This window comes from Oncorhynchus gorbuscha, linkage group LG10 (genome assembly GCF_021184085.1).
Source record: "Oncorhynchus gorbuscha isolate QuinsamMale2020 ecotype Even-year linkage group LG10, OgorEven_v1.0, whole genome shotgun sequence".
NCBI lineage: Eukaryota > Metazoa > Chordata > Actinopteri > Salmoniformes > Salmonidae > Oncorhynchus > Oncorhynchus gorbuscha.
Window position 1 is genome coordinate 31,272,702 of NC_060182.1, and position 13,434 is coordinate 31,286,135.

General features: G+C 46.3%; 1 protein-coding gene across 11 annotated transcripts in view; it reads right to left on the reverse strand.

The window, feature by feature from the left end:
• LOC124045867 (ankyrin repeat and SAM domain-containing protein 1A-like) overlaps positions 1 to 13,434 on the reverse strand; it is a 189,225-nt gene that overhangs the window by 92,938 nt on the left and 82,853 nt on the right. For 9 of the 11 annotated variants that reach the window (XM_046365621.1, XM_046365617.1, XM_046365618.1 and 6 more), the window contains 2 exons: positions 10,085 to 10,244; positions 1,009 to 1,523 (listed from right to left, as the gene is read on the reverse strand). In XM_046365621.1, coding sequence (XP_046221577.1) covers positions 1,009 to 1,523; positions 10,085 to 10,244 — 675 coding nt within the window. The remainder of the gene's footprint in view (positions 1 to 1,008; positions 1,524 to 10,084; positions 10,245 to 13,434) is intronic. The other 2 variants (XM_046365619.1, XM_046365614.1) reach the window with 1 other exon arrangement.

Below are 13,434 nucleotides of genomic sequence, written 5' to 3' on the forward strand. Positions count from 1 at the left end.
CTGGCATCACAGATGCATCATGACATGATTCTACCACAGAGAGAACAGGGGAATAGAGTCATGTGGAACTGTAACATTGACAGTTTGCAGACAATGGATTTAAATAGTGAATCATTAAATAGAGGGAAGTGTAAGGTCGATTCAACGATCCATGCAGATTGCATCTCAAAATGACATAATGGTGCAGTTACATGCATTTACAATTTGTTGCGGATAACAATTATTGTCAATGGCTCTATTTTAGAATACTGAATGGAAAGAGTGTGTGTGTATTCCAGGCAGCTCTATAAACAGTGTGTCCATTTCCAGGGGAACTCAGGTTAAGTTGGAGTGTAACGCCATGGCAACCAGAGGAGCCGGGGTCAGTCCTGAATGGAGGAAAGAGCTGCAGCTCAATGGCCCTCTCCTCCTCTCACTTTCCAACCTTTTGTCTAGGCCCATCTCTATCCTGTTACCTTTTCCGCTCTTCCTCACTTTATATCCGCATCTTTTCGTCACTTCTAATCGCTCTCTTTCTCTCCCCGGCTCTTTATTCTTCATTATCTGCCCCTCTGACAGGCTATTTCAGTTCTGAATGGCTGGATATATAAAATCAAGAAAATGATCTTCTCACCGACAGGATGACTTACTGCAATGATAGACTGGGTTGGGTTCCTATTCTAGCAGGGTTATTATGCAGTTCTCATGCAGAACATGGCAGATATGAATGATTTCATGAAGGAGAGCTAACTTGGCTACAGAGAGGGATTTGTGTGGATATCACTCATGCATGCCTAATGTTCCTGACGGTAGCAGCTAAATACAGCATAACCCCTCCAACTCTGTCTGGAAACTCCACGATGAGATCTAGCGTCACTTCAGACACTATGGTATAGAATTCCCCCTGGATTCCTGGCCTATAGTGCTGGTGGGCTCGAGTTCTTTCTATGGTAGAGGGCATGTAACTGTATCAACAGCAATAGCCATATAATAACATCTAACAAACTGACAGTGAGGCTGAGCTCTTACCTCGTCCCATTCAGAGGCGAACGAGGGCGACTTCTCCAGCCTCGTTTTGGCTGCGCTGCAGTTCGAGACGGACTCACTGCGGCTGCCCAGCCCTCCCTCCTCCTCGCTTGGCGGTGACACCAGCAGGTCTGAGTCCGACTTGGAAAAGCTGCGAGCCAGCTTCAAATCCCCAGGGGGGCGCATCCTGCCAGCAGGCACAGCCCCAGACCCCATGTCCCGGTCTCTGTCCCTGGGCTCCCCCTTGGACACGGTGGCATAGATAGCTTTGGGGTCACAGTCTGTCAGGACGGCAGACATGTCGATTGGATTGTTTGGAGGAGGCGGAGCTTCTGTTGCTTTGGCGGGTGCTGTTGGAGCTGGCGCCGGCTGTTGGCCTTGGCTGGACTGTGTCAGTACTCCACCTGGCAGGCTGCTGATGGACTCCTCCCGACAGTCAAAGACGGGCGAGGATCCGTGCAGGAGGCCTGTGAACACTTCAGGTACTGCGACCAGGTCCTGGCCGAGCAAGGAGTTATCTAGAGAGTAGAGAGGAGAGAAAGAGTTAGGTGGAGAGACTAAAGAAGAGGAAGCAGGGAGTAAGGAGTGGTGCACCCGAGGAGGCAGGAGGCCGGACTGAGACTGAGGGGAGATATCTAGCAGGGCTATTAGGAACAACGCCCACACAGCCCCAGAAACAGATCGGTGATTGTTTTCAAGCGGGCATAAGAGAGAGGGAAAGAGGGAGAGGCGGATCTAGAGAATGCTGTCCGTAGCACTTGGAGAGTTACAGAATTCCAATCCCAGCTTGCAGCCATCTGACATCTCTCTGGGTGCTTGGAAGATTGTTACATTACTCAATGCTCTGCAGTTCATTCACTTTTTCCATCCCTGTCTCTCTCGGTCTCTCAATCCCTATGAGCTAACCAGTTACAGCCCCTGTATGAGGTCAGGTTCCACAGAGATTATACAGCACCGAGGAATCCCATAAGAAAATCAGCAGAGGAAGAAACAGGATATGAGCAAGACAACAAGCATACTGCATATACTGTGCGTGCGAGCACACACACACACACACAAAGACAGACAAACATGAGAACAAACAGAACGTACTTCCTCCGCCTTGACCTATAGTATGAAGACAATCCCTACTCACATATTCTGTACAGCTGATTCAGTTGAAAACAATTATCTTTTTATCCTTACAAAAACAGGTTCTCTCTCTAACTCTCTCTAACTCTCTCTTCAAGGAGCTACTGCCACCCAAGCCTGTTTTTCCACCATCAAATCACAGGTTGAGAGTTGAGCCAGGTTGTGCCTCTGTTCCCCTTCTGCCTGTCAAGCTCCCTCTGTCCCTCCCTGCTAGCTAGTACTTCATGAGCCGGAGCTATGTTGAGACAAAGCTGTAGCTGTATGACTGACTAGCCCCACACGGGACTGACTAGCCCCACACTGGACTGACTAGCCCCACACGGGACTGACTAGCCCCACACGGGACTGACTAGCCCCACACGGGACTGACTAGCCCCACACGGGACTGACTAGCCCCACACTGGACTGACTTGCCCCACACTGGACTGACTAGCCCCACACTGGACTGACTAGCCCCACACTGGACTGGCTAGCCCCACACTGGACTGACTAGCCCCACACTGGACTGACTAGCCGCTGACTGGACTGACTAGCCGCTGACTGGACTGACTAGCCCCACACTGGACTGACTAGCCCCACACTGGACTGACTAGCCCCACACTGGACTGACTAGCCCCACACTGGACTGACTAGCCCCACACTGGACTGACTAGCCGCTGACTGCAGCTCTGGGAATGGAAACTCTGGGATCAGTCGATCCACTCGAAAGTCTGACTCTTAGCCACAATTGTGATAATTAGGCTTCGGAGTCACATGGTAAGTGTGTGTGTGTTGGAGTAGGGTGGGGGGCTGCTCTGTGCCGTACTGCCCTGTGTGTGTGTGTTGGAGTAGGGTGGGGGGCTGCTCTGTGCCGTACTGCCCTGTGTGTGTGTGTGTTGGAGTAGGGTGGGGGGCTGCTCTGTGCCGTACTGCCCTGTGTGAGTGTGTGTGTTGGTGTAGGGTGGGGGCTGCTCTGTGCCGTACTGCCCTGTGTGTGTGTTTGGAGTAGGGTGGGGGCTGCTCTGTGCCGTACTGCCCTGTGTGTGTGTGTGTGTGTGTGTGTGTGTGTGTGTGTGTGTGTGTGTGTGTGTGTGTGTGTGTGTGTGTGTGTGTGTGTGTGTGTGTGTGTGTGTGTGTGTGTGTGTGTGTGTTGGAGTAGGGTGGGGGGCTGCTCTGTGCCGTACTGCCCTGTGTGTGTGTGTGTGTGTGTGTGTGTGTGTGTGTGTGTGTGTGTGTGTGTGTGTGTGTGTGTGTGTGTGTGTGTGTGTGTGTGTGTGTGTGTGTGTGTGTGTGTGTGTGGGAGTAGGGTGGGGGCTGCTCTGTGCCGTACTGCCCTGTGTGTGTGTGTTGGAGTAGGGTGGGGGGCTGCTCTGTGCCGTACTGCCATGTGTGTGTGTGGGTTCTCACTGCCACTCTGACATTCAGGGTGAGAGGGTCGTGGTGTTTGGTGACAGGGAAACTGGGACAGTGTCAGTGACGTAACAGCGGGGCAGTGATCCAGTCGCTCTGTTTTAGTTTTTCCTTCAGAGCAGAGGACAGATCGACCCGGGACTGCAGTTACACCAAGCATTCTCTCTCAACAGGACAAAGGGTTGCCAATACCATTGTCATTCAAACACCTATCAAAGGGATATATTAAACTCTATAAAGAGCTGTTGCGTTAGAGATAAATATCTGTCCAGGGGAAGGAGTAACAGTTACTCCCCCTGTAAGTCAGCTGCGTGGTGATGAATACAGTTCAACTAGGAGCTGGTACACTATGATACACTGGTACACTGTTTAGCTTACAGGCCGATTGCAGTGAGGCAGAGTACCAACGCCCTGTGCCCATCTACGCTCAGCTGCCTACTGCTCAATTAGGAAAGATATGTGTGGCAGTGTGGGCGTATAAACATAGAGACCACAGCCAAACACCCACCCTGTCCTTGGAAGCTGGAGATTGTGAACGCCCAAATGAGCAAATCACTATGGCTCCCTTTAACAATACTTCACTGTGCTGAGCTGGGCGATATGGCTAAAACTCCTTATAAACTGTGATAACATGCCTGTATTTATGCAGTATCGATAAACAGAATGATATGTTTGTAAAATGAATGCGCCCCACAGTTGATTTTATTATCCTTTAAACTACTACTACTAGTTTGTACTTTTAGAAAGAGGAGGAAGGGAAGCGCTACTAAGGTACACATTAGTACATTTTGGTAGATAGAAGGTGCTCTTTGGTAAAAGGGGTAAATTGGTCATCAAAAAGAAAGGAGAACGTGTCGGTTTTTAAAAACTTTCGTTTCTGTTGAACATGCCATACTAATAACGGCATTTTAATCAATTATATGAAGAGTGCCTTGGTACTTTACTAGTTTGATGGTTGTAGCCATCAATTGTCTAATTAACAAATCACCCATATTAGCAGACTAATTTCATTTCAAACTTCACATTTCTCTAGTACAGGCTACTTATTGCAATGAACAATATCAGCAAAATGCCTGCGATATGTGATCGGTACGGTCGGTGTCGATCATTTTTTGGTTTATCGTCCCAGCTCCAGGAAGCCTTTCCTTAAACCCCCGGGACCCAGACTACTATCCTACCCACGATTCAACGGTCTGACGGGGGCTGGAAACAATGAGCCAGTCAGTGACCCCTAATGAAAGACAAACGGATATTTAGACAGCTTTTATGGAGGGATGAGGTCACTGGTTACAGAACATGTGTGTGTGTTTAATTTGGCCTTGTGAGCTGAGCGTTTTAAAAGTGATGTCATGCTAAGTCTACTGTTACTGCTATGTTTGATGTCGCAGACAGTCTGTTGGCCCAAAGTCCATTTATTTCCAGGCCCTTGAGAAATTGCTTTTCGTTACTCAGATTGGAGAGCATACTTAGCTCTGTATGTCATATGTTATAATTCAATTTAGAACTAGAGGCAAAACTATTGATACTCTAACTTCAATCTTAATGGAAGAAAACAAATTATTCCATTGACGTTATTGGATAAGGGGCTTTTATGTATGCAGGTGTATAATTATGTGACAGAGACCGAGAAGGTGAATACCTTATAATGGACATTGTTGATGTAAACTATCCATTGTGTGACATATGACAGATAAATCCACTGGTCTGTGTGTTCTGGAGAACACCCGAATTCCAGTCATTAAGTGCAAGGCCAGAGAGGCAACTCTCCACAGAAGGTAGAAATCGATAAACAGATACAGTGCATTCAGAAAGTATTCAGACCCCTTGACTTTTTCCACATTTTGTTACATTACAGCCTTATTGTAAAATTGATTCAATTACTCTTTTTTCCCTCAATCTACACACAATACCCCATAATGACAAACCGAAAACAGGTTTTTAGAAATGTTTGCTAATAAAGAAAAAAGAAAAAAAATACCTTATTTACATAAGTATTTAAACCCTTTGCTATGAGACTCGAAATTGAGCTCAGGTGCATCCTGTTTCCATTGATCATCATTGAGCTGTTTCTACATTGATTGGAGTCCACTTGTGGACCACCAAGACTCTTCTTAGAGCTGGCTGCCCGGCCAAACTGAGCAATCAAGTTAGAAGGGCCTTGGTCAGGGAAGTGACCAGTGAAATATACCTGCTGGAGCACATGCTACGGGTGGGTGTTGCTATGCTGACCAGTGAGCTGAGATATGGCAGGGCTTTACCTAGCAAAGACTTATAGATGACATGGAGCCAGTGGGTTTGGCGATGAATATGTAGCGAGGACCAGCCAACGAGAGCATACAGGTCACAGTGGTGGGTAGTATATGGGGCTTTGGTGACAAAACGGATGGCACTGTGATAGACTGTATCCAATTTGTTGAGTAGAGTGTTGGAGGCTATTTTGTAAATGACATCGCCAAAGTCGAGGATCGGCAGGATAAGTCAGTTTTACGAGGGTATGATGGCAGGATGAGTGAAAGGGGCTTTGTTGCGAAATAGGAAGCCAATTCTGATTTAATTTGGGATTGGAGATGCTTAATGTGAGTCTGGAAGAAGAGTTTACAGTCTAGCCAGACACCTAGGTATTTATGGTTGTCCACATATTCAGAACTGTCCAGAGTAGTGATGCTAGTTGGGCGGGTGCCTGCAGTGATCGGTTGAAGGGCATGCATTTTGTTTTACTAGCTGAATGGCTCTTTTAGAACATCAGCTGTCTAGATTTGGGTGAAGGAGAAGTGGGGGGGGGGCAGTTGCTGCGGGGGGTGCAGAGTTGTTGGCCAGGGTAGGGGTAGCCAGATGGAAAGCATGGCCAGCTGTAGAAAAATGCTTATTGAAATTCTCGGTTATCGTGGATTTATCAGTGGTGACAGTGTTTCCTAGCCTCAGTGCAGTGGGTAGCTGGGAGGAGGTACTCTTATTCTCCATGGACTTCCAAGACCTCCAAAACTTTTGGGAATTAGTGCTGCGGGATGCAAAATTCTGTTTGAAAAAGCTAGCCTTTGCTTTCCTAACTGACTGTGTGTATTGGTTCCTGACATCCCTGAAAAGTTGCATATTGCTGGGACTATTCGAAGCTAGTGCAGTACACCATAGGGTGTTTTTTGTGCTGGTCAAGGGCAGTCTAGTCTGGAGTGAACCAAGGGCTATATCTGTTCTTAGTTCTAAATTTTTTGAAAGGGGCATGTTTATTTAAGATGGTGAGGAAAGCACTTTTAAAGAACAACCAGGCATAATCTACTGACGGGAGGAGGTCAATATTCTTCCAGGATACCCAGGGAAAGTGTTTTAGGGAGCGTTTGACAGTGATGAGGGGTGGTCATTTGACCGCAGACCAGGCAATGAGGCAGCGATCGCTGAGATCCTGGTTGAAAACAGCAGAGGTGTATTTAGAGGGCAAGTTGGTCAGGATGATATCTATGAGGGTGCCCATGTTTATGGATTTTGGGTTGTACCTGGTAGGTTCCTTGATAATTTGTGTGAGATTGCACCTAGTTTAGATGGTAGGATAGCCGTGGTGTTAAGTATATCCCAATTTAGTTCACCTAGCAGGACGAACTGACGATAGATGGGGGGCAATCAATTCACACATGGTGTTCAAGGCACAGCTGGGAGCTGAGGGCGGTCTATAACAACCTGCAACAGTGAGGGATGTATTTTTGGAGAGATGGATTTTTAAAAGTAGAAGCTCGAACTGTTTGGGCTTAGACCTGGATAGTATGACAGAACTCTGCAGGCCGACTCTACAGTAGATTGCAATTCCGCCCCCTTTAGCAGTTCTGTCTTGACAGAAAATTTTGTAATTGGGGATGGAAATTTCAGAAATTTGGTGGCCTTCCTAAGCCAGGATTCAGACACGGCTAGGACATCAGGGTTGGCGGAGTGTGCTAAAGCAGTGAGTAAAGCAAACTTAGGGAGGATGCTTCTGATGTTAACATGCATGAACCCAAGGCTTTTACGGTTGCAGAAGTCAACAAATGAGAGCGCCTGGGTTAACCTCTACATTACCAGAGGAATAGAGGAGGAGTAGGATGAGGGTACAGCTAAAGGCTATAAGAACTGGTCGTCTAGTTCTTTGGGAACAGAGAATAAAAGGAGCAGATTTCTGGGTGTGGTAGGATAGATTCAGGGCATAGTGTACAGACAAGGGTATGGTAGGGTGCGAGTACAGCGGGGGTAAACCTAGGCACTGAGTGACGATGAGAGAGGTTGCATCTCTAGAGGTGGCAGCGACCATGAAAAAACAAGATTCTCTGGTCTGATGAAACCAAGATTGAACTCTTTGGCCTGAATGCCAAGCGTCACGTCTGGAGAAAACCTTGCGCTGTCCCTACGGTGAAGCATGGTGGTGGCAGCATCATGCTGTGGGGATGTTTTTAAGCGGCAGGGACTGGGAGACGACTCAGGATCGAGGACCTCAGACTGGGGCGAAGGTTCACCTTCCAACAGGACAATGACCCTAAGCACAAAGTCAAGACAACGCAGGAGTGGCTTTGGGACAAGTCTCTGAAAATGCTTGAGTGTGCCAGCCAGAGCCTGGACGAACCCGATTGAACATCTCTGGAGAGACCTGGATATAGCTGTGCAGCGACGCTCCCCATCCAACCTGACAGAGCTTGAGGATCTACAGAGAAGAATGGGAGAAACTCCCCAAATACAGATGTGCCAAGTTTGTAGCGTCATACCCAAGAAGACTCAATGCTGTAATCGCTGCCAAAGATGCTTCAACAAAGTACTGAGTAAAGGGTCTGAATACTTATGTAAATGTGATATTTCCGTTTTTAATTTTTAATAAATGTGCAAACATTTCTAAAAACCTGTTTTTGCTTTGTCATTATGGGCTATTGTGTGTATATTGAGGGGGCAAACTACTATTTAATCCATTTTAGAATAAGTGGTCTGAATACCTTCCTAATGCACTGTATGTGGTTTTCACAAAATAGATATGCCCTAAGACCTTAGCATATCTATCTAGTGATGCTAGCCTCTCATGTATGTGTTGATAGTCATGGGATATTGTTATGACTATGGCGGATAACTTTATCACTATGGGGTATGTGAAATCTTACCAAGCATAATGCACTATGCATGCTAAGATGCCTGTGAAACAGGAAGCATGTGGAATCTGTTGGACATCTTCTGAGATTCCTTCCTGCTGAGGAAGGCAAAGTGTGTGTGACAGGTGCTCTGATCCCTCTCTGCTGCTGACATAGTATGTCTCCATCATACAAATCAAATCGGATTTGACACATGCGCTGAATACAACATGATCTTACCATGAAATGCTTACTTACAAGCCTTAACCAACGATGCAGTTTTTTTCTCAAGAAAATATTATAATGCTTTAAAAAATACAAAAATAAACAAAAGTTGAAAAAAGTAACAATAAAAATAACAATAACAAGGCTATATACAGGGGGTACCGATACCGAGTCAATGTGCAGGGGCACAGGTTAGTCGAGATAATTGAGGTAAAATGTACATGTAGATAAGGGTAGAGTGACTATACATGGATAATAAACAGTGAGTAGCAGCAGTGTAAAAAAGGGGGTCAATGTAAATAGTCTGGGTGTATGATTAACTGTTCAGCAGTCTTATGGCTTGGGGGTAGAAGCTGTTAAAGGAGCTTTTTGGACCTAGACTTGGCAAGCGGTACCGGAGCTCCGTGTGGTGGCAGAGAGAACAGTCTACACACATACACACACAATGTGGAGGGGGAGAGACGTGACGGGAGGCGGCTGAGAGTAGCAGGGTGCGTGAGCAGAGCCCTAATTCCCATCCCTGAGAGGCAGCTGCTTTCAGATGGAAATGGAGAGGGACTGGGCCCAATTCTGTTTCAATTACAGTCCCCAAACAGCACACATCCATGTCACAGAAACAGCATGCTTAGTGGCTATGTGTCGGTATGTGTCTGTGTTGTGTGTACGATTATTGCCTGCTTGGACATGTATGAGTCTTCTATGGTGTGAGAGAACAGGAGAACGCAGCAAGATAAACAAAGAACTAGAGGGAAGAGAATGAGAGAAATTGTCCCATCATCTCATGCTGCTTTATTAGTACTGTATTAAAGTAAGTAGGCGGGGGTTCTTCGATAGGAATATGGTCAAATATGATCATGCATTCTGTCCCATGTGACAGATCAAACTACTTTTCTGCAGCTGGCTTGCCATTGAATGTCAATCAACCTGTTCTAAACAAGCATAATCCAGACCCAGAGCTGCTGAGCCTCTGGAATTTCCAGGCAGCACTAATCCAACCCGACCAATCTCACGCTGCAGTCAGATGCTAATACATTTCTCACATTACAGTTAGAGCGACATGCATGGGTTATGTTTGGCAAAGTCAGGCTTGTTCCTCAAGCAACTTGCCTCTCTCCTTTGGCTCCTCAGAGTCCGAGAGCACAGATTTGCTCATGACCTGGGGGTATAGCAGGGGTATAGCAGTGAGTAATTACTTCTGTAAGATTCGGTTTTGGGGCACTGTGGTTCAAGGACTCACAGGGTCAATGTGGAGCTCAGAAACAAACCTCCCATGTCAGGTCCCTGGCGTCCAGCAGGTAGAGCATGTGGAGGGTGTAACTCCCCACCAGTCCGTCCCGGCCCAACCACAGGAGGTCCGGGGAGCTTCAGGGTGTCGCCCGTCTGGCCTGAAGGTCGGAGGTCACTAGGGGCAGTGGGCTTCCGCTGCTGGAGAAAATCAGTGGAGAGATGGGCACAGTGAAAGCTGTCAATTACAACTAAAACCACCACACTCACCGCTGCCAGCACAGTGAGTGAAGTGTTGCGTTTACATTCAACAGCATCATGTGATGATGCAGAACAATGACGTCCGACAGAAGGACCAAGGATGGTAAACACATGATCCTGCCAGCATCTGTTTGTGCTAAGGATCTTAAGGATCTTAGACTTGAATGTGTGATTCAACGTTCATACGGTATCTGTTGATAATATTGGCCTCAGTCAGCTGAAAGTACAAGGACTGTTGCTGTTATTGTATCGTGAGACTTCCTGACGTCTAGAGAATACTGGAGCTTTGAGATGTGGATATCCTGGCCAGCTTAGAGAAAGTAATTGTATCTGTAAGAGCATGTACAGAAAAAATGTATGTGAAAATGAATGGCTGTCGTATAGCCGTTAACATTGATGATGGTTATGAGTACATGATACATGGAATGTTAAGGCATAAATGTACGAAAGTGGGTATTCTAACTTTAAATGTACAGTCACGCGAAAAAGTAAGTACGCCCCCTGGAAAGTTGTATTTTTTGGGAAATATTTTGACAGATGGACATGTAATCTTCACTTCAACACTATTGACAGAAAGGTAACCTAATTAAACTGAAATATTATACTTTGCAATAATTTATTCATCAAAAATCGACAGAAATGCAATTCCATAGTGAGGAAAAAGATGAGTACACCCCTAGCTTCAATAGCTGGTGTTGCCCCCTTTGCCTGAAATAACTTCATGTAGCCGTTTCTTGTAACTGTCTATCAGTCTTACAGTGTATCGACTGGAAGGAATTCCCCACTCTTCTTTACAGTACTGCTTCAACGTCATGTTGGAGGGATTTCTTGCTTTCACGGCCCGCATCAAGTCCCCCCCACAGCATTGACAGGTTTGAGATCTTGGCTTTGACTCGGCCATTCCATAACCCTCCATTTCATCTTTTTGAGCCATTCTGTTGTAGCTTTGCTTACATGTTTTGGATCATTGTCCTGATGCAAGATCCATGTACGGTTCAGCTTTTTGACAGATGGCTTACATTCTCCTCAATAATTCTCTGGTACAATATGGAATTCATGGTTGACTAAATGATTCCAAGTTGGCCCTCAGGCAGCAAAGCAGCCCCAAAACATAAAGCCACCGCCTCCATGCTTTACGGTCGGCATGAGGTTCTTCTGTTCAAAGGCAGTGTTTGTCTTCAACAAAGATGGCGTCTGGCATTGCGGCCAAACCACTCCACCTTTGACTCATCTGTCCAGAGCACATTGTTCCAGTAGTTTGGTCTTTACCCAGGTGTTGTCTGGCAAACATCAGTCTTGTCTTGATATTATTTTTTGAGAGCAGAGGCCTCTTCCTTCCTGACCTCCGATTTAGGCCAAGTCTCTTTCTGACAGTTGACTCATCGAATCACTTCAATATTGATTGTGGAAAGAGAGGCCTGTAGATCCCTTGATGTTACTCTGGGGTTCAGAGACTTCTATGAGCATCTTTCGGTCAGATCTTGGGCTGAATTTGGTGGGACGACCTCTCCTAGGTAGATTGCCAGTGGTCTGGAATTTACTCCATTTGTAGAGGATCTGTCGGACAGTGGAACGATGTATTTGTAACCCCTCCCAGACTCACAGGCATCAATAATCGTTCTTCTGAGGGCCTCTGAGGTATTTTGATCTTTGCATGATGTCTTACCACACACCCATAAAGTTAAGACCAAAACAGACCAAATGTCTAATCTTTATGGAAGGCTGGACCCCCTCCCAAGGTACTATAATGATTTCCTAATAACTTGCACCTGATCCTAATTTTTGCCATTTTAGGTGATGGTAAAGGCAAGGTTGTACAATTTTGTTCTGCATAAGGAAATTGCATTTTTGTTTTTTCAAAGTACATTTTTGTGTGTGTGTGCTTTGTTAAATTGGGTTTCCTTTATCAATGAATGTGGTTCGAATTTAGCTCAAATATCCACGTGTCCAAATACGAGGGGGTAAAAAAAAGTCCACTTCCCAAAGGGTGTACTTACTTGTTCACATGACTGTATGTGGTTCTGTCTTTGGGCTGTTCGATTAATGTACTGTATTATGTCATGTTTTATGCTTTGTCTGGACCCCAGGAATAGCTGCTTTAGCACTAGCTAATGAGGATCCTAATAAAAACACTGACAGTAGCAAATCAGACTTTTACCACAGCTCTAATTCACCCCACACTCTGATATTAAGTGAAGAAAGTGTTCCAGTGCTTCCATTTCCGCCGCCAGGGACAGTTGCCGTGCATCGTCATACCTAATATGGATGATAGCCTCAGATGGCTGGCTGTTGATTAGAAGACAAAGGACGCCAGCCAGCCAGCCAGCCAGCCACTGAGACTTGTTTTTTATAATTAGGCAGCAAACGGACAGTCTCTCCAAAAAGGAATAAAACCGATGTGATTACGGTTTATAGGAGGAGAGGGCAACGCAAATAAAACCTTGTGGCAGCTAACTGGATAATAAAAATGAAAAGGCAGTATAAATAGATACGATAGGATCATAAATAGAAAGGGCAGCTTCATAGGGACCTCGAGTTACATCTCAGGAAAGGAGGAATTAAAAGAGATGGAGAGCGGAGAGGAGCGAGGGTGAGGCTGTAAATCTCCCAGGAGTCTCAGGGGCCAGGGTCGGCTACAGAGTCACTAAACAGAGAGATTGACAGAGGACCTCGGTCATGGAGCCATATTGCCTGATGAAGTACCTGTAATGTGGAGAGATTTACACCTCCCATGGAACAGCACCATACAGGGAAAATAAATGTTTAGAGAAACATGTCAAAGCATGTGGAGGAGCCAAGGGACCTTTTCTGTAGCCCTTTGTCAATGTCATTCCCTGGGTCAATGTCGTTCCCTTTGTCAATGTCGTTCCCTGGGTCAATGTCGTTCCCTGGGTCAATGTCGTTCCCTGGGTCAATGTCGTTCCCTGGGTCAATGTCGTGCCCTGGGTCAATGTCGTGCCCTGGGTCAATGTCGTGCCCTGGGTCAATGTCACGCCCTTGTTCTGTAGCCCTTTGTCAATGTCGTTCCCTGGGTCAATGTCGTGCCCTGGGTCAATGTCGCGCCCTGGGTCAATGTCGCGCCCTGGGTCAATGTCGCGCCCTGGGTCAATGTCGCGCCCTTTGTCAATGT